The sequence below is a fragment of the Dipodomys merriami genome, unplaced genomic scaffold (assembly GCF_024711535.1).
Source record: "Dipodomys merriami isolate MVZ:Mamm:240054 unplaced genomic scaffold, mDipMer1.0.p SCAF_16, whole genome shotgun sequence".
In the NCBI taxonomy this organism is placed as follows: domain Eukaryota; kingdom Metazoa; phylum Chordata; class Mammalia; order Rodentia; family Heteromyidae; genus Dipodomys; species Dipodomys merriami.
In genome coordinates, this window is record NW_027202937.1 from 8,284,094 (window position 1) to 8,311,751 (window position 27,658).

Sequence of the window (27,658 nt, forward strand, 5' to 3'; positions counted from 1 at the left end):
GGCTTTATTTTTTTTTCTCTTTTTTTTGGTCATGGGGCTTGAACTCTGGGCCTGGGCGCTGTCCCTCAGTTCTCCAGCTCAAGGCTAGCACTCTACTTGAGCTATCTCACCATTTCCGCTTTTCCTCGTGGTTTATTGGAGATAAGAGTTTCATGGACTTTCTTGCCTGGGTTGGCTTTGAACCGTGATCCTCAGATCTCAGTCTCCTGAGTAGCTGGAATTACAGGCATGAGCCACTGGGGCACCGCTATATGACTTATTTTTCTTTGGTGTTTAAAAAAAACTACTGCAAAGCCTTTTTTTTTTTTTTAATGAAGATTTTTCACATTCCTTACCTTAGTTTAACCTACTTTTTTTTTTTTTTTGTGCCAGTCGTTTGGCCTGAACTCTAGGCCTGGGCACTGTCCCTCAGCTCTTCAGCTCAAGGCTAGCGCCCTTCCACTTGAGCCAGAGTGCCACTTCTGGCTTTTTTCTGTTTATGTGGTGCTGAGGAATCAAACGCAGGGCCTCATGAATGCTAGGCAAGCACTCTACCACTAAACCATATTCCCAGCCCTTGGGGACTATCTTTAAAATTTTTTTTTTTAGCCTTGCACCTGTAATCCTAGCTACTAAGGAGGCTAAGATCTGAGGATCACGGTTCAAAGTCAGCCTGGGCAGGAAAGTCTCTGAGACTCTTATCTCCAGTAAAACACCAGGAAAAGGGAAATGGCGCTGTGGTTCAAGTGGTAGAGTGCTAGCCTTGAGTTGAAGAGCTGAGGGACAGTGCCCAGGCCGAATTCAAGCCCCACAAGTGACAATAAATAAGTAAATAAACAAATAAATAAAAATTACCTTTAAGTAGTTTTACAAAGAGTTTTCAATTCAACATGTCAGTTTATGAATACAGTCAGCATGTCAGTTTATGAATGACATCTTGATCAGTGCCACTTGTTTTTATAATTTTCTATTAGCTTTCATTAAAGAGGGGGATTTCATTGTTACATTCCCATACATGTTTACAATATGTTCCATCAGTCTTTCCCCTTCAAACTCACACTTCTCCACTTTCCAAAACAATTTCAGCAAGTTTTCAGTTTTTATACTTGCAAACAATCTATTTTGATCTTGTTCGTTCTCTTTCAAAATGTATTTCAAAATTATTCACTCTTGCTAGGTGCCAGTAACTGCCTTTGATAGCAAAAAATGATACTGTGTGTGTGTATATATGTGTGTGTGTGTATACATATGTATATATGTGTGTATATGTATATATGATATTTATGTATCTATGACTCATGTATATGGTAGTTTGAACTCATGGGCTGTGTAGTTTGAACCACAGCAGTACCCTGTATTCTCAATTTATGTCTGTGGTGTTATGATCTTGTGGCATTGTGATCTTGTACTTGTGTACTCCCTCCCTCCCTCCCTCCCTTCCTTCCTTCCTTTCTTGCTTGCTTTTTTTGGTGGTACTATTGTTTGGACTCTGCCTTAAACTTGCAAGGCTGGTGCTCTACTTGTACAATTCTCTCTCTCTCTCTCTCTCTTTTTTCTTTGGTGCAGGGCCTGGTGCTATCCCCTAACTTTTCTGCTCAAGGCTAGTGCTCTAGCTCTACTCCTTTGAGCTACAGTTCCACTTCAGGTTTTCTGGTGGCTAATTGGGGATAAGAATCTCATGGACTTTTCCTGCCTGGGCTGGCTTTTGAACTCAGATCCTCAGATCTCAGTCTCCTGGTTAGGATTACAGATTTGAGCCACCAGTACCCCCACCATGTACTATTCTTTTCTTTTTTTTTTTTTTTTTTTGTCTGTTGTGGGTCTTGAATTCTGGGCCTGGGCACTGTCCCTCAACTCTTCAGCTCAAGGCTAGTGCTCTACCACTTGAGCCACAGCACCACTTCCAGTTTTCTGGTGGTTAATTGGAGATAAGAATCTCATGGACTTTCCTGCCTGGGCTGGCTTTGAACTGTGATCCTCAGATCTCAGCCTTCTGAGTAAATAGGATTTCCAGTGTGATCCACTGGTGCCCATCTTGTTGCATGGTATTTCTTTTTTTTTTTTTTTGGTCGGTTGTGGGGCTTGAACTCTGGGCTTTTGCGCTATCCCTCAGCTCTTCAGCTCAAAGTGAGCACTCTACTGCTTGTGCCACAGTACCATTTCCAGTTTTCTAGTGGTTTATTGGAGATAAGAGTTTCACATGGGGCTGGGAAGGTGGCTCAGTGGTAGAGTGCTTGTCTTGCATGCCTGAGGCCCTGGGTTCGATTCCTCAGCACCATATAAGCAAAAAGAAAAAAATCGGAAGTGGCGCTATGGCTCAAGTGGTAGAGTGCTAGCCTTGAGCTCAAGAGCTGAGGGACAGCGCCCAGGCCCAGAGTTCAGGCCCCACGACCAGACCAAAAAAAAAAAAAAAGAGTTTCACAGACTTTCCTGCCTGGCCTGGCTTTGAACCACGATCCTCAGATCTCAGCTTCCTGAGTAGCTAGGATTACAGACATGAGCCACCAGCGCCCGGCTTTGCACGGTATTTCTTAATATGCGGCTACTTATTTATTTCTTTATTGAATTACTTCTAGCATCTTATAGCAAATGATTGCATAATGAGTATATTTTATATAATGCAAATGCTATGTACATCCCAGAGTCTATATGATCAAGACTAGAAAGTCTTAAGCGTTGGGTTTCTGACTTACAAGACATTAATGTGTACTTATTCTCACCAATTATTCTGTTTAAATGGTTTTTGTTACATATTATAATTTATACTCACTTCCACGACTAAGTTGTCTTCTCTGTTTCTAGAAGCCATGGCCATGACAGGTTCAACACCATGTTCATCCATGAGTAACCACACAAAAGAAAGAGTGACAATGACCAAAGTGACATTGGAGAATTTTTATAGCAATCTTATTGCCCAACATGAAGAACGAGAAATGAGGTAAAGAGTTATGTTTGAAAGAAATACGTATCAATAGGCTGGGTCTGTCACCCAGTGGTAAAGTGCTGCTGAGCTTGTGTGAGGCCCTGAGTATAATCCTCAGCACTTTGTGGCATTCTTGTCTAACATTGTAAAACATACATTGTTGAAAGGAGACCTGGTTGGTCTTCTTTGCAATAGATGCCTTTACTTCATTGTAGTTTTCCATTCCTGACACCATATCTGTATTGCACATCTGAATCAAAATGATAGCTTTCTGTTGGCCTTAGAACTTTTCAGTTGTTTTCCTGCTTGCCAGTCCATCAAATCCACATTCTGCTTGTTGCCATTCTAGAACAGAAATCTCATCACATCATCCCTTTGCTGACTTTTCAGAGTTAGAGCAAACTTGTTGGTGTGGTGTTTGAAGTGCTTTGTGCATAACTAAAGCCCTGCTCTGATTGTCTGCTTATCTGCTTATCAGGAAGGCTGTTAAGTGGTGGTAAGATTATAGCTCTTGTGCTTTCTTTTTTTTTTTTTTTAATATGTGCCAATCCTGGGACTTGAACTCAAGGCCTGAGAGCTGTCCCTGAGCTTTTTTCCTCAAGGGAGCACTCTACCATTTAAGGTCTATCTCCATTTTTTTTTTTTTTTTTTTTGCCAGTCCTGAGGTTTGAATTCAGGGCCTGAACAATGTCCCTGAGCATCTTTTGCTCACGGCTAGCACTCTACCACATGAGCCACAGTGCCACTTCCAGCTTTTTCTGTTTCTGTAGTACTGAGGAATCAAACCCAGGGCTTCATGCATGCAAGGCAAGCATTCTACCACTAAGGCACATTCCAAGCTCCTGGTGGTTAGTTGAAGATAAGAATCTCACAAGAGAGGCTAGGAAGGTGGCTCAGTAGTAGAGTGCTTGCCTTGCATGCCTGAGGCCCTGGGTTCTATTCCTCAGTACCACAAAAGCAGAAAAAGCCAGAAGTGGTACTGTGGCTCTAGTGGTAGAGTGCTCTCCTTGAGCTGAAGAGCTGAGGGACAGCACCCAGGCCAAGTTCAGACCCACAACCGGCAGAAAAAAAAGAATCTCACAAGAAGCTGAGCATTGGTGGCTCAGGACTATAATCCTAGCTACTCAGGAGGCTGAGGCCTGAGGATCATGGTTCAGAGCCAGCCCAGGCAGGAAAGTGATGCTGTGGCTCAAGTGATAGAGTGCTTGCCTTGAGCTGAAGAGCTCAGGGATAGGTGCTTAGGCCCGGAGTTCAAAACCCATGACTGACCAGAAAAAAAAGAATATCACAAGGCTTTCCTGTCCAGTCTGGGAGTTTGAAAAAAAAGGGATCCATGTAGGTATATAAAGCATAGTCCAACCGGGTGTCGGTGACTCACAACTGAAATCCTAGCTACTCAGGAGGCTGAGATCTGAGGATAGTGGTTCAAAGCCAGCCCAGCAGGAAAGTCGGGTCGGTCATGGGGCTTGAACTCTGGGCTTGGGCGCTGTCCCTGTGCTCTTCAGCTCAAGGCGAGCACTCTACTACTTGAGCCACAGTGCCACTTCCGCTTTTCTAGTGGTTTATTGGAGAGAAGAGTCTCACAGACTTTCCTGCCTGGGCTGGCTTTGAACCACTATCCTCAGGTCTCAGCCTTTTGAGTAGCTAGGATTACAAATGGGAGCCACCGGCGCCCGGCCATGAAACTCCTATCTCCAATAAACCAGAAGTGGCCCTGAAGTTCTTTTTTTTTTTTTTGTTGGTTGTGGGGCCTGAACTCTGGGCCTGGGCACTGTTCCTCAGCTCTTCAGCTCAAGGCTGGCGCTCTACCACTTTGAGCTACAGCACCGCTTCTGGCTTTTTCTGCTTATGTGGTGCTGAGGAATCGAACCCAGGGCCTCATGCATTTGAGGCAAGGATTCTACCACTGAGCTACCTTCCTAGCCCAGCTGTGCCAGCTGTGCTTTCTTTTTTTTTGGGGGTCCGGTCGTAGGGCCTGAACTCTGGGCCTGGGTGCTGTCCCTCAGCTCTTCAGCTCAAGGCTAGCGCTCTACCACTTGAGCCACAGCGCCACTTCTGGCTTTTTTAAGTGGTGCTGAGAAATCGAACCCAGGGCCTCATGCATGCAAGGCAAGTGCTCTACCACTGAGCCATCTCCCAGCCCCCCCAGCTGTGCTTTCTTTATTTTATTCTTTAATTTTATTGTCAAGGTGATGCACAGAGGGTGTGCTTTCTTTAATATGCTGAACAAATGGAGTTCTGAGAATGGTTGTAAGGAAGTTTTACTTGGTTCTTTTAACTATTAAATCAGTATGAGGCCGGGCGCGTGTGGCTTATGCCTGGAATCCTTACTACTCAGGGAGCTGAGATCTGAGAATTGCTGTTGGAAACCAGCATAGGCAAGAAATCTGTGAGACTCTTATCTCCAATAAACTACTTAGAAAAAGCTAGAAGTGGCTCAAGTGGTGGAGCACTAGGCTTAAGCAAAAGAAACTCAGGGATAGTGCTCAGGCCCTGAGTTCAAGGCCCAGGCCTGGGGGCAGTGCAAGGGGTGGAGGTGCAAAAAATACCCACAAAACTAGTATGAGACTGAATATCAAGTGGTGGGAAGCTATAACCTTTCAGCACAAAAAAGAAAACCTTGGATGCCGTTTCCTCCTACCCTTCCTCCTACCTTCTCTCCTTTGACTTTTTGGGGGGAGGCAGGGTCTTACTATTAGCTTAGGCTGCTCTGAAACTTGGCTCTGTGGCCTAGACTTGTGGTTTGCTCAGGTTGATTTGCTCATGCTTTGCCACTTGAAACATGCCTCCAGCCAAGCTTTTTTTTTTGCTGGTCATGGGGCTTGAACTCTGGGGCTGGGTGCTGTCCCTCAACTCTTCAGCTCAAGGCTAGCACTCTACCACTTGAGCCACAATGCCACTTTTCTGGTGGTTAAGTGGAGATAAGAGGTTCATGGATTTTCCTGCCCTGGCTGGTTTTGAACCATGATCCTTAGATTTCAGCATCTTGAGTAGCTAGAATTACATGTGTAAGCCACTGGTGCCCAGCTCAGTCAGGCTTTTTGCTGGTTAGTTTGGACTCTTATTTGGACTCTTATTTGTGGACTTTTCTGCCCAGACGCGTGCGTGTGTGTGTGCGTGTGTGGTGTCCAGTCCTGGACCTGGGTATTTGACACTGTCTCTTAGCTCTTTTGCTCAAGGCTGATGCTCTACCACTTGAACCACAGCTACACTTCCTGTTTTTTTTCTGACTAGTTTATTGGAGATAAGAGTCTCATGGACTTGCTTGCCTAGACTGGCTATTTTTTGGCCAGTCCTGGGGCTTGAACTCAGGGCCTGGGCACTGTCTGTGAGTTTCTTTTGCTCCAGGCTAGCACTCTACCACTTAACCATAGTGCCACCTCTGGCTTTTTCTTTTTATGTGGTAATGAGAACTCAAACCCAGGGCTTCCTGCATGCTAGGCTAAGCCACATTCCCAGCCCCCAAATTCTAAGTTTTGACACTCATACCATTTGCTTTTTGTGATCATTTCACTCCCCCACCCCAAATTTTCTCTTCCTTTGTTGGTTATTACTCTGCTTGTGGCAGGGTGAAGAGGAAGATATAAAAATAAAGGAAGTAGATTTTAGCCAGAGAGGGAGAAAACACTGTGACATGAGAAGTTACCAAATACTAGCTGGTTTTGGTTTAGTAAGAAGGAAATGACAGGGAGAGGGTGAATGGAGGAGGGAGAAGGGGAGATTTGTTTTTTTTTTTTTTTGTCGGTCGTGGGGCTTGAATTCTGGGCCTGGGCGCTGTCCCTCAGCTCTTCAGCTCAAGGCGAGCGCTCTACCACTTGAGCTACAGCGTCACTTCCGGTTTTTCTGGTGGTTTATTGGAGATAGGAGTCTCACGGTCTTTCCTGCCCGGGCTGGTTTTGAACCGTGATCCTCAGATCTCAGCCTCCTGAGTAGCTAGGATTACAGGCGTGAGCCACCAGCGCCCGGCTGGTTTTTTATTTTTATTTTTTTTTGGGTCCCGTCGTGGGGCCTGAACTCAGGGCCTGGGCGCTGTCCCTCAGCTCTTCAGCTCAAGGCTAGCGCTCTACCACTTTGAGCCCCAGTGCCACTTCCGGCTTTTACTGCTTATGTGGTTCTGAGGAATTGAACTAAGGGCCTCATGCATGCAAGGCAAGCACTCTACTAATGAGCCACCTTCCCAGCTCAAGATTTGGTTTTGAAACAAGAGTTTTTGTTGGGAAGGGGAAACAAAGGAGGAGGCTACAATGCTTGATAAGAAATGTACTCATTATCTTGCCCATGTAATTGTAAGCTCTCTGTACAGTATTGTCACAATAAAAAAATAAAATAAAAGTTTTTGTTGCATTAACATCTTCTATAGTCTTGGAAATATAGATTTAATAATAGCAATCGTCACTTGTCTTAATCTGATTTTTTTCTTTTAATTAGACATTTTATACTGAACTGTTTTTGTTATTTTTCCCCAAAACCAGATATGTATGAATAGAATTATCAGTTATTTAAATATTACTTCCTGTATTTTTGCTGTTTGTTTTAGACAAAAGAAGTTAGAGAAAGTGATGGAAGAAGAAGGCCTAAAAGATGAAGAGGTAAATAATATTGGCAGTTGTTTTTCCTGACCAGTGTGAAAGCTTGTGGCACTAAGTTAACCCTGGGGGAGGATTTTGGCTCAGTCACAGAAGAACCCGAGAGATAGCATGCTTCTGAATTTCTTGGGAAAAGCTAATTATTGAGTACCTATGAGAGGAATACTTGTCTAGGCATAGTTTCATAGTTTGATGTAGAATTCCAAGAAAAGGAAAGGATGAAATCAGCTGGGCTTAAGTGGCTTATGCCTATAATTAATTCTAGCTACTTGGGAGGTAGAGTTCAGGAGAATCCTGATTTGAGGCAAAAAGTTTATGAGACTCTTACCTCAACCAATAGCTGGGCTTGTCGTTGTTCACTAGAAATTTTAGAATAATGAGCTGCAAAAGTAGAATAGCAGTAGGTGACATGTGCCTGTCATCTCAGCTATATGAAAGCATAAAAAGGAAAATGGTGAACCAGTCTGGCACAAGCATAAAAGCAAGACTTTACCTCAAAGGTAACTAAAATAAAAAGTGATAAGGAGGCTTGCCTGGAGGATAGAGCGCCTGCCTAGCACATTCAAGGCCTGAGTTCAAACCCTAGTACTACTAAACAAAGAAAAGATGGCCCGTGCTGGTGGCTTATATCAGTAATCCTAGCTACTGAAGAGACTGAAATTTGAGGAATCTTGGTTCAGAGCCAGCCTGGGCAAGAAAATCAGTCTCCAATTAACTACTAAAAAGTCAGTTGTAAAGCTGTGGCTCAAGTTGTAGAGCACTAGCCTTGAGCACAAAAGCTCAGGAACAGCGCCAAGGCCCTGAGTTGAAACCCCTGGATTGGCACAAAAAAAGAAAGAGAAAAGAGAAAAAAGGTGAAATTATTGATATCAAATTACTATTATTTATCTATGCTGGTCCTGGTGATTGAACTTGGCTTGATCACTAGCTCTTAGTATTTTATTTTATTTATTTATTTATTTTTGCTGGTCCTGGGGCTTGAACTCAGGACCTGGCCACTGTCCCTGAGCTTTTTTTGCCCAGGCTAGCACTCTACCTCTTGAGCCACAGTGCCACTTCTGGCCTTTTCTGTTTATGTGATACTGAAGAATCCAACCCCGGGCTTCATGCATGCTAGGCAAGCACTACCACTAAGCCACATTCCCAGTTCTCTGTTAGCTTTTTTTGCTCAGGGCTAGCATTCTTGAACATAGCTGCCCTTCTAGATTTTTGGTAGTTAATTGGTGGTAAGAGTCTCACAGACCTCCCTGCCTGGGCTTGCTTGCTTCGAACCATAATTCTCCGATCTTAGCCTTCTAAGTAGATTACAGGTATGAGCCACCAAGGCCCAGCCAAATTAAAATTTAAGAGAACAAAGTAAGCATTCTTATAAAGTTCACTAAAAAGTCTTCAATAAGACAAATTTCTTAAATCATTGTCAAACAAAGTACTTATCCTAAATCAGCCCTCTGCCCATTGTTCACAGATATCATGGGAGAAAATAATTAAGACTAGACTAGCCTTTGGAAAACAGTGCAAATGGCTGAGTAATGCAGATTCTCCTTCAATGCTCAAGAACACTTTCAGAGATTTGGGATGTAGCTTAGTTATCACTAGAAGAAGTAGCAATGTCAGACACCAGTGGCCTGTAATCCTAGCTACTCAGGAGGCTGAGATCTGAGGATTGTGGTTCAAAGTGAGCCTGAGCAGAAGTTCTGTGAGACTCTTGTCTCTAGTTAACCACCAGAAAGTGAGAAGTGGCACTCTGGCTCAAGTGGTAGAGTGCTGTCCTTGAGCTGAAGAGTTGAGGGACAGCGCCCAGGCTCAGAGTTCAAGCCCCATGACTGACAAAAATAAATAAATAAATAAATAAGGGGGCTGGGAAGGTGGCTCAGTGGTAGAGCACTTGCCTCGCATGCATGAGGCCCTGGGTTCGATTCCTCAGCACCACATAAACCAAAAGAGCTGGAAGTGGGTGCTGTGGCTCAAATGGTAGAGTGCTAACCTTGAGCTGAGGAGCTGAGGGACAGCGCCCAGGCTCAGAGTTCAAGCCCCATGACCAAAAAAAAAAAAGACTACCTCCGGTTTAGAGTGTGACTCAAGTGGTATAAATGCCTGCCTGTGAGGATCTGAGTTCAAACTCCAGTACTGCCAGATGTGTTAGTAACTAAATAGTGCTGGGAATGCCTTCAAAAATAAGAATGGGGGTAGGAAAGTGGCTCAGTGGTAGTAGAGTGCTTGCCTGACATGCATGAGGCTCTGGGTTCGTTTCCTGAGCACTACATAATCAAGAAAAAGCCAGAAATGGCACTGAGGCTGAAGTGGTAGAGTACTAGCCTTGAGCTGAAGAGCTGAGGGACAGTGCCCAGGCCGAGTTCAAGCCCCATGACCACCCCCACCGCCCACCCCCTCAAAAAAAAACTAATGAATCACAGACCCAGGACTGAGGCAAAAGTAACCAACACACTTAGGAATAATGGGAAGTTCTAGTATCCTGGGAAAGCCCAGAGGGAAATAAAAAGATACTTTTATGTTGCGTAAAAGATTAAAGGAAAATGTTGATTTTTTTGTTTTTTTCTGTTCACTAGAAATCTTAGAATAGGGGCTGCTGAAGTAGAACAGTCAGGTTTTCAGAGGAAGCTGCGTGTCTGAAAGCCAGGGGAGGGAGGGGGGACCTCTTGAGGGTGCTGTCTTGTGTAAGATTGTGCCTAGTTTCGTGTGGCCCTGCTTTCTATTTCTAACTGGACAAGACAAAGATAATTTTTGTTGCAGTTCCAGAATTACCCACTCCTCCTGTTTTCCTCCCTCCATTATTTAAATATTAGAAGCGACTCAGGAGATCAGCACATGCTCGGAAGGAAACAGAGTTTCTTCGTTTGAAGAGAACAAGACTTGGATTGGAAGATTTTGAATCCTTAAAAGTCATAGGCAGAGGAGCATTTGGTGAGGTAAAAACCACAGCTATATATCAAATATAAAACACTATAGAAGTCATGTGCCTGTGGCTCATGCCTGTAATCCTAGCTACTGAGGAGGCTGAGATATGAGGATCTCAGTTCAAAGCCAGCCTGGGCAGGAAAAGTCCGTAAGACTCTTATCTCCAATAGACCATCAAAAAACCAAAAGTGGTGCTGTGGTTCAAGTGGTAGAGTGCTAGCCTTGAGTTGAATTGCTGAGGGAGAGCACCCAGGCCTGAGTTCAAGCCCCATGACCAGCTCCCCCCCCCAAAGTTACTTTATTTTAAATACAAGACATTTTTCTTGTATGTATCAGTTGTCATTTTGTTGTAATTGTTGCTCTAATTTATTTAGGTATTCTGAGGTGCCTGGATGATACATGCCAGGGGTATAACTTGTCCTTAAGTTTGAAACTGAAGGTGATATTAGATTATTTTTTTCAACTAAGAAGTCCAAGTTGCTCGGGTGCTGAGATTTTTGAGGATGCTTCTAGCACTCACAATGCTGTGCAGAAAGTATTTGTATTGAAACATTGGAAAGCAGTTTCTTCTGTTTTGTTACTACTAGTTGCTATATTTAAATTATAGGATTTTCAAGTGTCATACTGTGGGACCTGGGGTTCCAGCACCAAGTGACAAATGCTTTCTCTAACATGCAAAAGCATTAGTGTGAAAATTTTTTTTTCTTAGTCATGGAGCTTGAACTCTGGGCCTGGGTGCTGTCCCTCAGCTCTTCAGCTCAAGGCTAGCACTCTATACCACTTGAACCACAGCACCACTTTTGGTTTTCTGGTGGTTTATTGGAGATAAGAGTCTCATGGACTTTCTTGCCTCTTGATTACAGGCGTGAACCACTAGCACCTGGCTTAGTGTGAACTTTTGACTTAGCATTTCTTTTATATCTTCAGGTGCGGCTTGTTCAGAAGAAAGATACAGGGCATGTGTATGCAATGAAAATCCTTCGTAAAGCAGATATGCTTGAAAAAGAACAGGTAAAGAGCAGCACAGCCAGAGTGCTTTAAGTCAGCTCATGCTAGGAGTTTTGTCTAATAAAACTGTTCTTTAGCTTAATGAAATGTGTATTTTGGAAAGTGGCTCTGTGGCTCAAGTGGTAGAGCGCTAGCCTTGAGCTGAAGAGCTCAGGGACAAAGCCCAGGCCCAGAGTTCAAGCCCCATGACAACCAAAAAAAAAAAAGGTATATTTTGTTAGCTTTCGTAAGCTCTGTTACATATGACTTTACATATTATGTTTTCCCTTTATGAAGAGGTAGTTATAAACATTCAAGTACAAATACTGTCTATGGGTTATGTATAGCCTTAAAAGTTTTATTTTTTGGGTCCAGTCATGGGGCCTGAACTCTGGGCCTGGGCGCTGTCCCTCAGCTCTTCAGCTCAAGGCTAGTGCTCTACCACTTGAGCCACAGCGCCACTTCCGGCTTTTTTTTCTTTTTTTTTTTTTTTTGCTGGTCATGGGGCCTGAACTCTGGGTCTGGGCGCTGTCCCTCAGCTATTCAGTTCAAGGCTAGTGCTCTACCACTAGAGCCACAGTGCCACTTCCGGCTTTTTCTGTTTATGTGGTGCTGAGGAATCGAACCCAGGACTTCATGCATGCAAGGCAAGCATTCTACCACTGAGCCACCTTCCCAGCCCTTTCTTTTCTTTTTGGTCAGTCGTGGCGCTTGAACTCTGGGCCTGGGCACTGTTCCTCAGCTCTTTAGCTCAAGGGTAGTACTTTTACCACTTGAGCCACAGCACCATTTCTGGCTCTTTCTGTTTATATGGTGCTGAGTTATCAAACCCAGGGCCTTCTACCTGTGAGGCAAGCACTCTACCACTGAGCCACATTCTCAGTCCCAGGCTTAAAACGTTGAAGCCTATTAGAGAAACAGTTGCTGTATGAGTCTCCTTGTTGATTCCTAGGTGTCTTTCTCATAAGAACCTCTCCAATAGCTGGGTGCTGGTGGCTCATGCCTGTAATCCTAGCTACTTAGGAGGCTGGGATTTGAGGATTGCAGTTCAAATCCAGCCCCGGCAGGAAAAGTCCGTGAGACTTTTATCTCTAATAAATCACCAGTAGCTCAAATGGTAGAGTCTTTGCCTTGAACTGAAGAGCTCAGGCACCCAGGCCCAGAGTTCATGCCCCATGACCGAAGAAAAACCAAAACAAAACAAAAAAAAGAACCTCTCCAAGATTGTATACACATACCACACCCTCCCGCCCCCCCTTGGAACTGAAGACTAGAAATTATAATTTGGTATTTACAATGCAAAATGTGTCTTAATGTGGTTCATTCTGTATAGCTAACCCAAAGCTGGGTATTTGGAATAGCTCATTATTACTTAAGAGACCAGCCTCCCAATTTCTGGATGAATTTGGAAAACAGTGCAGATGGCTGAGTAATGCAGATTCTCCTTTAATGCTTACGAATACTTTCAGAGATTTGGGATGTAGTTTAGTTATCACTAAGTCAACTTAGTCATTATAGTGTTTGCCAACTACATTGTTTGAGGGTTTCATTCCTAACTTCCTCTCCATCCCTGCAAAAAACAAAACAACAACACACAGCAGTTCATGAAGGTAGATCTGTGAGCTATTTAAGTATTTTATGCAAATTAAATTAGGTTTAAATATTGTACAGTTTCTTTTCTTTTTTTTTGCTGGTCATGGGGCCTGAACTCTGGGCCTGGGCGCTGTCCCTCAGCTCTTCAGCTCAAGGCTAGCACTCTACCACTGGAGCCACAGCGCCACTTCCGGCTTTTTCTGCTTATGTGGTGCTGAGTAATCGAACCCAGGGCCTCATGTATGGGAGACAAGCACTCTACCACTGAGCCACCTTCCCAGCACTGTACAGTTTTTTTTTTTTTTTTTTTTTTTTGGTCCGGTGGTGGGGCCTGAACTCTGGGCCTGGGCGCTGTCCCTCAGCTCTTCAGCTCAAGGCGAGCGCTCTACCACTTGAGCTACAGCGCCACTTCCGGTTTTCTGGTGGTTTATTGGAGATAGGAGTCTCACGGTCTTTCCTGCCCGGGCTGGCTTTGAACCGCGATCCTCAGATCTCAGCCTCCTGAGTAGCTAGGATTACAGGCGTGAGCCACCAGTGCCTGGCTCCTGTACAGTTTCTTATTTCTTCTTCTTCGTCTTCTCCGGATTTTTTTGCCAGTCTTGGGCTTGAACTCAGGGCCTGGACACTGTCCCTGAGCTTATTTTGCTGAAGGCTAGCACTCTACCACTTGAGCCACAGCGCCACTTCTGGCTTTTTCTGTTTATGTGGTACTGAGGAATCGAACCCAGGCTTCATGCATGCTAGGTAAGCACTCTACCACTAAGTCACATTCCCAACCCCCTATAAAAACATTTTCAAGGATAAGACCTCATCTATGTAGCTTGTGTCTGCAGTTTTTCTTTTAGTACAGAAGGAAAAACCTTTAGTTTTGATGCCAGTGCACTATTAGTATAGGATGAAGACTGGCTTCTCTCTGCATCACAGTGCCCAAGGTCTAAGCTAGCTCTGTGCCCCTTGTGATACTAATGGAATGGGGAAAGAGACCCTTCTAGTGTGAATTGTACCTCTAGAATTCTTACGTCCTTTACCCTGTAATTCACCTAGCTCCACTTCTAGATCTTGAGACTCCTACTGCCATAAGGGTAAGGTCTTCTTGTAGAGACTGTAGTTTTCCTCTTGACGAGTAGAAATGCTACAGCCATCATTCTGCCCTCCCAGCTGAGTAACAACTGGCCACAGTACTGCGTTCTTTTTTCTTTGACTCCCTGCAGTAGGTAGGGGTCCTAATGGGAGCTGGGGGGAGCAGGTAAGGGATGTAGTCTTGGACAGTCTTGGTGCCTGGTAGTGGTGAGGTCATACTTCAGCTTCAGGGCTGCAGTGAAGCAAGCACATTCATTTTCCAAAGCCTTGCTCTTGTATTAAGGTCAAGTACAGGCAGATACTTTCCTTGCTGTGGTTTCACTGCACTATTCCTTAATTACCCTCATGAGTGCAAATAGAAAAATGTAAGTTCTCTGTGCCTTGAAGTTCTTAGAAACTTCCCCAGAGAACAATTTTTTTTTGGTCCGGTTGTGGGGCCTGAACTCTGGGCCTGGGCACTGTCCTCAGCTCTTTAGTTCAAGGCGAGCGCTCTACCACTTGAGCCACAGCGCAACTTCCGGCTTTTTTCTTTTTGCTGATGTGGTGCTGAGGAATCAAACCCAGGGCCTCAGACATGCAAGGCAAGTGCTCTTCCACTGAGCCACCTTCCCAGTCCGAGAACAATTTTTATAGAGATTGAGAGCTCAAATCTGTAAATTTATGTACCTTCAGGCTCCCAAGTAATAACATGGAAGAATGAGTCAAGTTAGATGTAAAACAGGAAAAAAGGTGAGATCTTTCTCCAAATGGAAGAGTACCAGGTTTTGTTGAAGAAATTCTTGTCTTTTTTATTCTGCCCCAAGACCAGAACTCTGTACCTGATGTTTTCTCTCATTGGCTGGAACTACCAACTGAGCCACACCTCCAACCAAGAAATTACAATAAACACATATGTAGGACATTTATTAATGTCGTATATGGTACTGGTGGTTCCTGCCTGTAATCCTAGCTACTCAGGAGGCTGAGATCTGAGGATAGTGGTTCAAAGCCAGCTTGGGCAGGAAAGTTCATGAGAATCTTTTTTGTTTTTGTTTTGTTTTTGTCAGTCGTGGAGCTTGAACTCTGGGCCTGGACGCTGTCCCTCAGCTCTTCAGCTCAAGGCGAGCGCTCTACCACTTGAGCTACAGCGCCACTTCCAGTTTTCTGGTGGTTTATTGGAGATAGGAGTCTCACGGTCTCTCCTGCCCGGGCTGGCTTTGAGCCACGATCCTCAGCTCTCAGCCTCCTGAGTAGCTAGGATTACAGGCGTTAGCCACCAGCGCCCGGCTTGAGAATCTTATTTTCAATTAACCACCAGAAAACCAGAAATGGCACTGTGGCTCAAGTAGTAGACCTCTTATCTTGAGCTGAAGAGCTCAGGGACAGTGCCCAGGCAGAGTTCAAGCCCCAAGACTCCCCAAAAAAGGGGGAGAGGGGGCTGGATTTGCTAATAGAAGTGTTAGTTTGCAAATGTTCTTTTACTTGGAAGATGTTATAAAAACTTAAAAGATTCATAATCTATATTAAAACAAAATCCTTGGGCTGGGAATGTGGCTTAGTGGTAGAGTGCTTGCCTAGCATGCATGAAATCCTGGGTTTAATTCCTCAGTACCACATAAACAGAAAAACCTGGATGTAGTGCTGTGGCTCAAGTGGTAGAGTGCTAGCCTTGAGCAAAAAAAGCTCAGGGACAGTGCCTGGGCCCTGAGTTCATGCCTCAGGACTGGCAAAACAAAACAAAACCCAAAAAACAAATCCCTGTCAAAGGCTTGGACTGGTTTTAATAAACTTACACTTGATTTAAAGGAATTGTGTATCTGTAACACTTAGAAAAGAAAGAGGAAATGTGGGATTGATAATATGTAACAACATTTTGGTTATTATATATTTAAAGTGAATAAAGTACATTTGATATTATCAAACATTATTTTAGCAAGCCAATTCTACCAAACTTTTTGCAACTTGGTCTCCTTTGCTTAATATTTCAGTAAAATGGAAATATCATTGATTGGTATGTTAATGCAGTAAGGATTGATTGAGCTTACTGTGTGCCAGCAGTGAGGTAACTGCTATAATGTCATAGCCTTCTAACATTGTAAGCCAAAGATGAGCATTTGAGGTGTTCTTGCATACTAGGGATGGGGCTCAGTGGTAGAGCATTTGCCACACAGGCACAAGCTCTGGGCTCCATCCCCTAGCACTACTGCCACACCACCACTACCACCACCACCTCAGGCACACACACACACTGCTAGCCTTGATAGCATTGTAGACACAAGGTAGTGCTTAGTTAGATTGTCACTTTGGGGACTTATTTCTATCATAAGAAAATTGTTAGAACAAAAATTATGCAGAAAAGTGGTAATTTTAACTAATCAATAGTTTAACGGGTTTCACTGTTAAATTTGCAGTTTGCTTTGAAGCCATTTATCACTCAATTTTTCATCACTGAATACTTTCCAAGTGTCGGTTGAGTTAGTAGGTGTGCCTGAGCTTATCTTTTGCATCAGCACAAATCCTCAGTCTTTAAATTGTTTAAGCAATATACAGTGTAATAAAGCAGAGTAAGGCTTGTCATTAATCAAATGCGTATACCTCCAGGTTGGCCACATTCGTGCGGAGCGTGACATTCTAGTGGAGGCAGACAGTTTGTGGGTTGTGAAAATGTTCTATAGTTTTCAGGATAAGCTAAACCTCTACCTAATCATGGAGTTCCTGCCTGGAGGTAATTACTTAACAATGAAAGGTCATTTTCCCTTTTTCTTCTGTGGTCTCTCTATCTCATACCAACAATTAACCTTCTACTTTTAATTGTGCTTACAAAATTGCTTTTCTGTATTTTGTTTTGTTTTGTTTTCCGGTCTGTAAAGGAGGTCATAGCCTGTCTTGTGCTAGGTGCCTTTCTATAATCTTTGTAACCTTTTCAACTCTCATAATTTCAGATGGACATTGCATTTTCTTTTTCCTTTTAAAATGTGTAGGTACAAAGTAGGGAGCTCTTTCACTTTCCTGTTAGTGAAAATCATGTATAATAGATACATCAAGTGACAAAATTGACAAAGTAATAATCCTTACTCCAACTTTTTTTGGTTTCTCTTTCTATAGTTTATTAATTTTTGGGTCCGGTCGTGGGGCCTGAACTCTGGGCCTGGGCGCTGTCCCTCAGCTCTTCAGCTCAAGGCTGGCGCTCTACCACTTGGGCCACAGCGCCACTTCCGGCTTTTTTTTCTTTTTGCTTATGTGGTGCTGAGGAATCGAACCCAGGGCCTCAGGCATACAAGGCAAGTGCTCTACCACTGAGCCACCTTCCCAGCCCTCTATAGTTATAAGGAATGACATTCCTATTGCCTGTTAGTATCAGTTTCCATTTTGAGAGTTCAAGTTTTACATTCCATACTTAGCAGGAACATCTGAGTGACTCCAAAGTAAATTCAGAACAGAACATGCCATCATGCTATGAACACAGTCTGTTTCCCAGACAACTTGATGAGTTTTAAGCAAAACTGGTGGAGAAAGAAGAGAGCAAGTGTAATTATTACATACCAGTCTTATAATGACCCTTAGTTTAGATCCAGTGTCTTCAGTAATTTTTATTTATTTCTGTTGGTCCTGGAGCTTGAACTCAGGTTGAGCTTTGTGCTCAAGACTAGTACTTTACCACTTGAGCTACAACTCCAATTCCAGTTTTTTGGGTGCTTAGTTGAAAATAAGAGTCTCACAGGCTTTCCTACCTGGGTTGGCTTTGAACCACGATCCTCACATCTCAGCCTTTTGGAGTAACTAGGATTGTAGGCATGAGCTACCAGTGCCTGTCTTCAGTAATTTTTATTAGCAGTTGATCAAGGTGAGAAAAGAGTCATCTGGCAGAACAAAGAGAAACTTTTTAACACTTAGTTGCTAGTTTTTTGTTTTTTTTTTTTTTTTTGTCAGTTTTGGGCCTTGAACTCAAGGCCTGGGTGCTGCCCCTAAACACCTTTGCTCAAGGCTGGAGCTCTTCCACTTTGAACCACAGGTCCATTTCCATTTTTGCTGTTGATGATGTTTGTTTTTTTTTGAGTGGTTAACTGGAGATAAGATTCTCTTGGGGACTTTTTTTTACTGGGCTGGCTTTGAACTGTGATCCTCAGATCTCAGCCTCCTGAGTAGCTAGGATTATAGGCGTGGGCCACCAGTCTCTATTATAGATGCTTATTCTTAAACAGTAACAAGAGCACCATGGCCACTAGCACCACCCTCAGCATGGTCTTCTTAGCCCTCACCTGTACCATCTTTTGTTGCTTCTCATGTCTCCTTGGTCCTGCTCTTTCTACTTGATGCATCTGGCCTGCAGAGCCAAAGACCAGCTGTCCTGAGCTCTCCATCATCTGCACCAGCTGCCACAAGTGAGGCCATTGGCTGACTTGCCTGGCTGAGAGTGAAGGCCACACAGTGACCTTAGGGCCGCCTGTTGCCTTGCCCCCAGGTGCCTCCACATGAGTGTCGCGGGTGATAAGGACTCCCAGTTTTCAAGTGGTTAATTTTTGCCTATAGGAAAAACACCTGCTGTTCCTCAAGAATATGAAAAAGTTTAAATGGAGGTAGTTTTTTTTTTTTGGGGGGGGGGGTGGTCCTGGGTCTTGAACTCTAGGCCTGGGCACTGTCCCTGAGCTCTTCAGCTCAAGGCTAGCGCTCTACCACTTGAGCCACAGCACCACTTCTGATTTTCTGGTGGTTAATTGGAGATAAGAATCTCAGGGAATTTCCTGCCGGGCTGGTTTTGAACCACCATTCTCAGATCTCAGCCTCCTGAGTAGCTAGGATTACAGGCATGAGCCACCAGCGCTCTGCCTTGAATGAAGTTCTTAAAGCAGCATGATGTTTTGTTAAAATTAGAGGGTTTTTTTTTCTGTTTTTTAACAAAAATGGTTTCATGTGAGGTTTGAACTGAAGCTTCCTATTTTTCTTAGTTTTAAACTACTTATATGTATTTTCTTTGCGTTTGTCTAACTGTTGTGTTTTAAGATTTGAATCTTTTTTTCTGATATTTTATGTTGTTGATGTGAAGCAGAAATAGTTAAAATTTGACTTTGCAGAAAAGTAAAGAGATTATCATTTAACTGCTAAAAAGGTTTTAAAAGGTAATAAAGGATGCTGGCATGCATGTAAATACCTATAGTAGGGTTGTAGGCAAACCCCTTCTTACCCAGAGAGGTGCTGAGTCAGCTCTGTGCCAAGTGGTTGTGAGCCATCTAGGCGAGGCACCTGCAGCCGCTGTTCACTAGTGCTTTGTTGACGGGCAGAACTGTGATCCTCAGATCTCAGCCTCCTGAGTAGCTAGGATTACAGGCGGTGAGTCACCACCTCCCAGCTTCTCCTAGTGTTTTGTGAATAGAAGTTGGAAAGCTTGTTTTCAGCTTCACCAAATATTTGCATTTCAGGGTTTTTTTTTTTGTTGTTGTTGTTCCAGAACAGGGCCACTGTCCCTGAACTTATTTCTCAAGGCTGCCCTACCACTTGAGCCACAGTGCATATTCTACTTCTGGCTTTTTGCTAATTTATTGGAAATAAGAGTCTCAAAGACTTTCCTGCTCAGGCTGGCTTTGAACATGATCCTTAGATCTCAACCTCCTAAGTAGCTAGGATTGTAGGCATGAGTCACCAGTGCCCAGGTTGGCATTTCAGTTCTATAACAATAGCAGCTCAACCAATGTTGAAGTGCCATTAACTCTAGGTATAAGGAAGTTTGCAGATAAAGTGAAAAGTAACGTAGTTTTTTTTTCCCCCAGTCCAAAAAATTATCCTAAGCAAGTATACTTACAGCAAAATTAAACATGGGAGAAGTTACCCTTCTCTCTTAAGAGGAAAATGGAAATCAAAATACATTGGTTAGCATCACATTGGTTAGTTTAGTCACAAAAAGTTTTTTTTCCACCATGGCTGTGATTTTTTTGCTCTTCAAGTATTAGAAATTATTACTTGCCATTTTCCCTTGTAATAGCAGTGTGGGTCAGTCTCTGAAACACAGGAAAATTCTGATTTGTGCCTTAGTATGGCATATAGAGAAGACATGCCTGCATTGTGGTACTTAACTCATGTTGTGTGTGTGTGTGTGTGTGTGTGTGTGTCTGTGTGTCTATGTGTCTGTGTCTGTGTCTATGTGTTTGTGTGCATGTGTGGTGGTGGCTTTGTATCTTTTTGCTCCCAGGAGACATGATGACCTTGTTGATGAAAAAAGATACCCTGACTGAAGAGGAGACTCAGTTTTATATAGCAGAAACAGTATTAGCCATAGACTCTATTCACCAACTTGGATTCATCCACAGAGACATCAAACCAGACAACCTTCTCTTGGACAGCAAGGTAATGAGGGATTAGAATTATGGGGAGTGTGACATAGGGGAGTGAGGAATATATCTTCTATGGTTTTTTTTTTTTTACAGGTAAGTTTGCTGTCATTTCTTATCTTTGAAGGCTTATGATTCTGTAACCCGATTGGACCTCTCTCCCTCCCTCCCTCCCTCCCTCCCTCTCTCTCTTTCTCTTGCTCTCTCTCTCTCTCTCTCTCTCTCTCTCTCTCTCTCTCTCTCTCTCTCTCTCTCTCTCTCTCTCTCTCTACATGATCATGGTGTTTGAACTTAGAGTCTGGGCACTGTTTCTGAGCTTTTGTGCTCAAGACTACTACTTTGAACCACAGTGCCACTTCTAGCTTTCTGGTGGTTAATTGAAGATAGAGTCTTACAGGCCTTCTGCCTGGGCTGTCTTTGCACCATAATCTTCAAATCTCAGCCTTCTGAGTAGCTAGGATTACAGGCCTGAGCCACCAGTACCTGGCTTCAACATTTCTTTTAAAAGTAAAGGTTCAAATAATGGAGAAAAAAAGTAAAGAAGCCAGGCCCCAGTGGCTCATGCCTGTAATACTAGTTATTCAAGAGTTTGAGATCTTGAGGATCACAGTTCAAAGCCAGCCCAGGGAAGGAAAGTCTTGTGAGACATCTCCAAATGAGTGCCAAAAAAGCTGAAGTGGATCTATGGCTCAAGTGATAATGCCAGCTGTCAGTGACAAAGCTAAGGGACAGTGCCCAGACTGCTGAGGTCAAGCCCCAGATGTGCATTACAAACAAAAACAAAAAACATTGGGTATGGTGGCTTATGCCTATAAGCCTAGCATTTAGAAGTTTAAAGATTAAGAGGCTGAGGACAATGTGGGCTATATAGTTAGACCCTCTTGCGGAGGGGGGGGGGGGGGCAAATCTTGAAAACTATCAAGAACAAAATTGATGTAGAAGCTTATTTTATAATAAAGCTAAAGAGGCCGGGCGCCGATGGCTCACGCCTGTAATCCTAGCTACTCAGAAGGCTGACATCTGAGGATTGCGGTTCAAAGCCAGCCTGGGCAGGAAAGACCGTGAGACTCCTATCTCCAATAAACCACTAGAAAACCGGAAGTGGCGCTGTAGCTCAAGTGGTAGAGCGCTCACCTTGAGCTGAAGAGCTGAGGGACAGCGCCCAGGCCCAGAGTTCAAGCCTCATGACGGACAAAAAAAAAACAAGCTAAAGGACAGGTGGGCGGGGACTGGGAAGGTGGCTTAATGGTAGAGTGCTTGCCTTGCATACATTCCTCAGCACCACATAAGCAAAAAAAAAAAAGCTGGAAGTGGCACTGTGGCTCAAGTGGTAGAGCACTAAGAGCTGAGGGACAGTTCACAGGCCCAGAGTGCAGGCCCCACTACTGACAAAAAAAAAAAAAAAGCTAAAGATAGTTGTCTTCTTTTCAAATTTTTTTTGGGGGGGTTGGTTGTGGGGCTTGAACTTAGGGTGTGGGTGCTGTCCCTCAGCTCTTTTGCTCAAGGCTAGCGTTCTACCACTCTGAGCACTACTTCAGTCATCTTTTACTTAGCTCATGGCTACCTATCCAAACTCTTCTGTTGGGCAGCCTTATCAGTTAATGAACACAGCCAATCACCAGGAAGTAAGGCAACCTCAATAAAATCTGGCACACACTCAGACAAGAATCAGTCTCTGTAATGGCTTATTTATGTTTATATATCTAAATTTAGTTACTTAGTTCTTAAAGTCTCCTTTGAATAGAATATTCAATTGGTGGTTGATGTGGCTCAAGCAATAGAGTATCTGTTTAACAAGTGCAGCCCTGAGTTCAAATTCCAGTACTGCCATAAAAGAAATAAAAAGAAGAAATAAAAGAAATAAAAAGAAGAAAGTCTATGCAGCTAAATTATGGATAACTTTGGCAAATCTTTTTTTTTTTTTTTCTGTGTAGACCTTACTGCTCTTTTTGGTGGTGTTGGAGGTTGATTAACCAGGGACTTGGAGTTGGTATGCTATGTACTTTAGTTATTTTTCATATGGGGTCTCAAATTTTTGTCCAGGTCTTGCCTTGAACTGTGATCTTGTATTGGATCATAAACATGCACCAAAATGCCTGGTTTGTTGGCTGAAATGGATTCCCTGTTTTTACTGGAGCTAGTCTTAAAGCTCAGTCCTTTCAAACTCTGTCTCCTGATTAGCTGGAATTTTAGCCATGTTAGCTACTAGGCTGGACCTCACTGTTTTTACCTAGACAGTGAACATTTTGAGTTAGAAAAACTTTTAGTTTGAGTTTCTTTAGTTCTAAGATTCTACAATGTTACATTTGTTATAAAGAAAAGGAAATTTATTACTATAATAGTTTTCTTTTTTTTTTTTTTTTTGGATCCCGTCGTGGGGCCTAAACTCTGGGCCTAGGCGCTGTCCCTCAGCTCTTCAGCTCAAGGCTAACACTCTCCACTTGAGCCACAGCGCCACTTCTGGCTTTTATTCTTTTTGCTTATGTGGTGCTGAGGAATTGAACCCAGGGCCTCAGGCATGCAAGGCAAGCACTCTACCACTGAGCCACCTTCCCAGCCCCCACTATAATAGTTTTTTTTTTTTTTTTTTTTTTGTCGGTCGTGGGGCTTGAACTCTGGGCCTGGGCGCTGTCCCTCAGCTCTTCAGCTCAAGGCGAGCGCTCTACCACTTGAGCTACAGCGCCACTTCCGGTTTTCTGGTGGTTTATTGGAGATAGGAGTCTCACGGTCTCTCCTGCTCAGGCTGGCTTTGAACCGCGATCCTCAGATGTCAGCCTCCTGAGTAGCTAGGATTACAGGCGTGAGCCACCAGCGCCCGGCCTATAATAGTTTTCTTCCTTGTTTTTCAATAATTTCTAGCTATCTTTGTAAGGCCTGAAGAGTCTTCCTTTGAAAATCTTCATCATATGTGTCAAATCATGACAGATCTCTAAAATTTCTTTTTTCTTTTCTTTCCTCTTCTTTCTTTCTTTCTTTCTTTCTTCTCTCTCTCTCTCTCTCTCTCTCTCTCTCTCTCTCTCTCTCTCTCTCTCTTTCTTTCTTTCTTTCTTTCTTTCTTTCTTTCTTTCTTTCTTCTTTCTTTCTTTCTTTCTTTCTTTCTTTCTTTCTTTCGGGTTGGTCATGGGTCTTGAACTCTGGGCCTGGGTGCTGCCCCTAAGCTCTTCAGCTCAAGGCTAGCCCTCTACCACTTGAGCCACAGCGCCACTTCTGGTTTTCTGGTGCTTAATTGGAGATAAGAATCTCATGGACTTTCCTGTCCAGGCTGGCTTTCAACCATGATATTCAGATCTCAGCCTCCTGAGTAGCTAAGATTACAGGTGTGAGCCACAAGCACCCAGCTAAAATTTCTTTTTAAAAAACAAAGTAGGGAGGAAATTTTGGCAGGGGTTATAGCTAAGTGGTTTTATGCTTGCCTAGCATTTTCAAGACTGCAACATCATGATATTTGATTGCATTTATTAAATAAGTAGTAAATTGTCTCTAGATGGTAATGAATGTTCGACTGTATTAACTGTATTTGTGGTGCTGGGTCTTGTGTCACTAAGCCATATCTCCAGCCTTCAACTATATTTAAGTCTTTATTTGGCCAGGCATAGTAGCACATACACTGTAATCCCAGAACCCTGGAGGCTGAGGAAGGAGGATTATGAGTTCCAGGGCAACATGAGCTACATAGGTCTTTCTTCACAACAAATAAACAAGTGAATGTATATATGTGTGTATATTTGGACAAGCAAGATAACATGCAAAAATGAAAATCATTTTGTTAGTATAGTACGAGTGTTACTAAAAAAGTTTATTACATGTTCTCCCCTTTAATAAAGGAGAGCAAAGCAGTATACTGTAGCTATAAAGATAGAATGGAGAGCTGGGAATACGGCTTAGTGGTAGAGTGTTTGCCTAGCATGCATGAAGCCCTGGGTTCGATTCCTCAGTACCACATAAACAGAAAAAGCCAAAAGTAGAGTTGTGGTTCAAGTAATAGAGCACTAGCCTTGAGCACAGAGAGGCTCAGGAACAGAGCCCAGGCTCTGTGTTCAAGCCCCAGGACCAGGAAAAAAAAAAAAAAATATATATATATATATATATGTGTGTGTGTGTGTATATAATATATATATATATGTATATATATATGAGAGATATACTGGAAGGGAGTGAAAAGGTAATGATTGTTTTGCCTTATACCCCAAAATGGTCATCACCCATCCCTGTTTCTTCTCTCCTGCAGGGCCATGTGAAACTTTCTGACTTTGGCCTTTGCACGGGTCTGAAAAAAGCACATAGGACAGAATTTTATAGGAATCTGAACCACAGCCTCCCCAGTGATTTCAGTAAGTGTTAACGTGTGTGTGTGTGTGTGTGTGTGTGTGTGTGTGTGTGTGTGTGTGTGTGTGTGTGTGTGTGTGTGTGTGTGTGTGTGTGTGTGTGTGTGTGTGTGTGTGTGTGTGTGTGTGTGTGTGTGTGTGTGTGTGTGTGTGTGTGTGTTCTTTTGCTCCTCTTAAGGATGTAGAAGAGATGTTACCTGGCAACTAAACTAAACTATGTGGGACAGAGAGGAGATTCTCACAGCATGGGTTTCTAGAGGGGGAAAAAATACTTTTTCATGTTTTCCTGTGAGACAAGATGTGTAGGATCAGATTTGCTAATGCAGATGTGGCAATGAGCTTTGTTGAGAACTCTGTTAGGGATGTTACTGGGTATGGATATATGGCAGACAAGCAAAATAGTAGAAGAAAGTCCTGGGACCTAGGTTTATTTAGTACTTCTTTCTGTCATGATGGAAATATGTTAATCATTACGAGGGTTACTTCAACTTCAGTCAGTTAAATTATTGAAGACTGTAATAAGATCGATCACTGATCATCCTAGAAAGGCTTCTGTCAAATAATGTGTCTTAAACTCAGAGGTCCAGTTGTTACTCTTGGAAGTTAAATTATTGAAGACTGTAATAAGATCAATCACTGATCATCCTAGAAAGTCTTCTGTCAAGTAATGTATCCTAAACTCAGAGGTCCAGTTGTTACTCTTAGAAGTTCGATGGTAGTCTAGAGAAGCTGAAGGTCTCTGGGATTTTGCTGAGCCTGTCTGTGTCCCCTCTAACTACACGATCTGTGTGAGGAGCTCTTCCCCATTTCTCTGTGTGACTTAGAGTTGATGTATTAGTACCTCTGGTTTGGGCTTAAAGAGCTCCTGGGAATGGTTGTTTTAGATGCATGCGAGAAAAGCAAGACCCAGCATCTCCTGGGACTTGTACCAGACCCTTGCAAAGTTGTGAACTTTGACTAGAACCTTTCTACCTTAGCTTTTCAGAACATGAACTCTAAAAGGAAAGCAGAAACCTGGAAAAGAAACAGACGTCAGCTGGTAAGTTACTTATATATGTGGCTTCTGAAATGCTACCCTCCAGGTATGAGTAAGTTTTTAACATTTTCATTTGGTAAATGTTTGCAGCATAGCCCTCACCTTGCAAAGTGTACTTAATAGAGCAGGACTTTCATTGGATTGTTAGTACCAAACCAAATACTTTGAAAGAGGGTAGATAATACTAGGTTTTCTGATTGTGACATAGAAAAAAAAAGCTAGTTTTTTAATAACCAAATTTTATAGAGGAAGTTAAATTGGTCTCAAAATAATTTCTCTGTGACATTTTCAGTGGATGACCTCATTCTGACCTTTTAGGCTAGTAACATCTCTTTCATGTAGCATTCAGGCTGAAGCTAATTGTATATCTGTGCCTTAAGTCTTCTAAACACGTGTGTCTAATTCGTTGACCTTTTGACCCTCTTAGGTCAAGACACCGTCACTCACCAGTCTAACAGCCTTTTCTTACTTTGTGGTAGAAAAATATACTTGGTGATCAAAACTAGAGGGAAATATAAGGACAATTTTTATTATCTATAAGTGTTTGCATAGATATACTTGTAAGATTATATATATACATTGTAAGTTTAAAGAAAAATAATCTTACTACATTTACCTTGAATGGTACCTTGGAAAGTTACTGAAACAGTATAAAATTTTCAGTAAAATACTTCTGTCTAGACAAAGTTTATTTTATATATATATATATTTTTTTTAATTTTTATTTTTTGCTAGTCCTGGGGCTTGAACTCAGGACCTAGGCACTGTAACTGAGTATCTTTTTGCTCAAGGCTAGGACTCTACCACTTGAGCCACAGTGCCACTTCTGGCTTTTTCTGTTTATGTGGTACTGAGGAATCAAACCCAGGACTTCATATATGCTAGGCACTCTACCACTAAGCCACATTCCTAGCCCAAAGTTTATTCTTTTTTTTTAGTGACATTGAGGATTAAACCCAGATTCTGCCAGTTGTGCTATATGCTATGCCCTGCATTCATTATTGAAGTATGAGTACTGGGGCTTGAACTCAGAGCCCTGCACTTTTATTTAGCTTTTTTGCTTACGGCTGGCACTCTACCAATTGAACCATGCCTTCAGTTCCAGCTTGTTTTTGCTGGTTAATTGGCAATAAAAGTTTTTCTGGATTTGTCTTCCCAGGCTAGCTTTGAAGGGATCCTCAGATCTCTATCTACTAAGTAGCTAGGATTACAGACATGAGTCCTGGGCACCTGACTCTTGGATTTTCTCTGTTCTCTGAGACAAGTGTTGTACTCTTTGATGTGTACCAGAGGGCCATCAGATTCTCCCAGGACCATTATATAGTTCTGTAAGATGGGTGATTTCCCTTCATACTTGCAGTTAAATGTCATTTTAAAAACTTTTTTTTTTTTTTTTTTTTTTTGGGTCCGGACGTGGGGCCTGAACTCTGGGCCTGAGCGCTGTCCCTCAACTCTTCAGCTCAAGGTTAGCGCTCTACCACTTGAGCCACAGCGCCACTTCCGGCTTTTTTCTTTTTTTGCTTATGTGGTGCTGAGGAATCGAACCCAGGGCCTTGAGCATGCAAGGCAAGCGCTCTACCACTGAGCCACCTTCCCAGCCCCTCATTTTAAAAACTTTTTGAGGGCTGGGAAGGTGTCTCAGTAGTAGAGCGCTTGCCTTGCATGCCTGAGGCCCTAGGTTCGATTCCTCAGCACCACATAAGCAAAAAGAAAAAAGCCGGAAGTGGCGCTGTGGCTCAAGTGGTAGAGCGCTAGCCTTGAGCTGAAGAGCTGAGGGACAGCGCCCAGGCCCAGAGTTCAGGCCCCACGACCGGACCCCCCAAAAAAAAAAAAACAAACTTTTTGAAAGTATGAATAAACATTAGGCTCTGATGCTGTGATTAAGGTGCTTGCTTCCTTATTCTATTCACAGAAATAGGAAAGTAAAAATT

At 43.0% G+C, this 27,658-nt stretch overlaps 1 protein-coding gene across 2 annotated transcripts in view; it reads left to right on the top strand.

Annotated features, from left to right (window-relative positions):
• Nucleotides 1-27,658, top strand: part of Stk38 (serine/threonine kinase 38) — a 44,887-nt gene that overhangs the window by 5,574 nt on the left and 11,655 nt on the right. Inside the window, exons 2-9 of one of the 2 annotated variants that reach the window (XM_070023877.1) lie at nt 2,782-2,917; nt 7,440-7,491; nt 10,293-10,415; nt 11,332-11,415; nt 16,645-16,768; nt 20,228-20,382; nt 24,595-24,697; nt 25,669-25,730. In XM_070023877.1, coding sequence (XP_069879978.1) covers nt 2,787-2,917; nt 7,440-7,491; nt 10,293-10,415; nt 11,332-11,415; nt 16,645-16,768; nt 20,228-20,382; nt 24,595-24,697; nt 25,669-25,730 — 834 coding nt within the window. In that variant the 5' untranslated portion in view covers nt 2,782-2,786. The remainder of the gene's footprint in view (nt 1-2,781; nt 2,918-7,439; nt 7,492-10,292; nt 10,416-11,331; nt 11,416-16,644; nt 16,769-20,227; nt 20,383-24,594; nt 24,698-25,668; nt 25,731-27,658) is intronic. The other variant, XM_070023878.1, reaches the window with a different exon arrangement.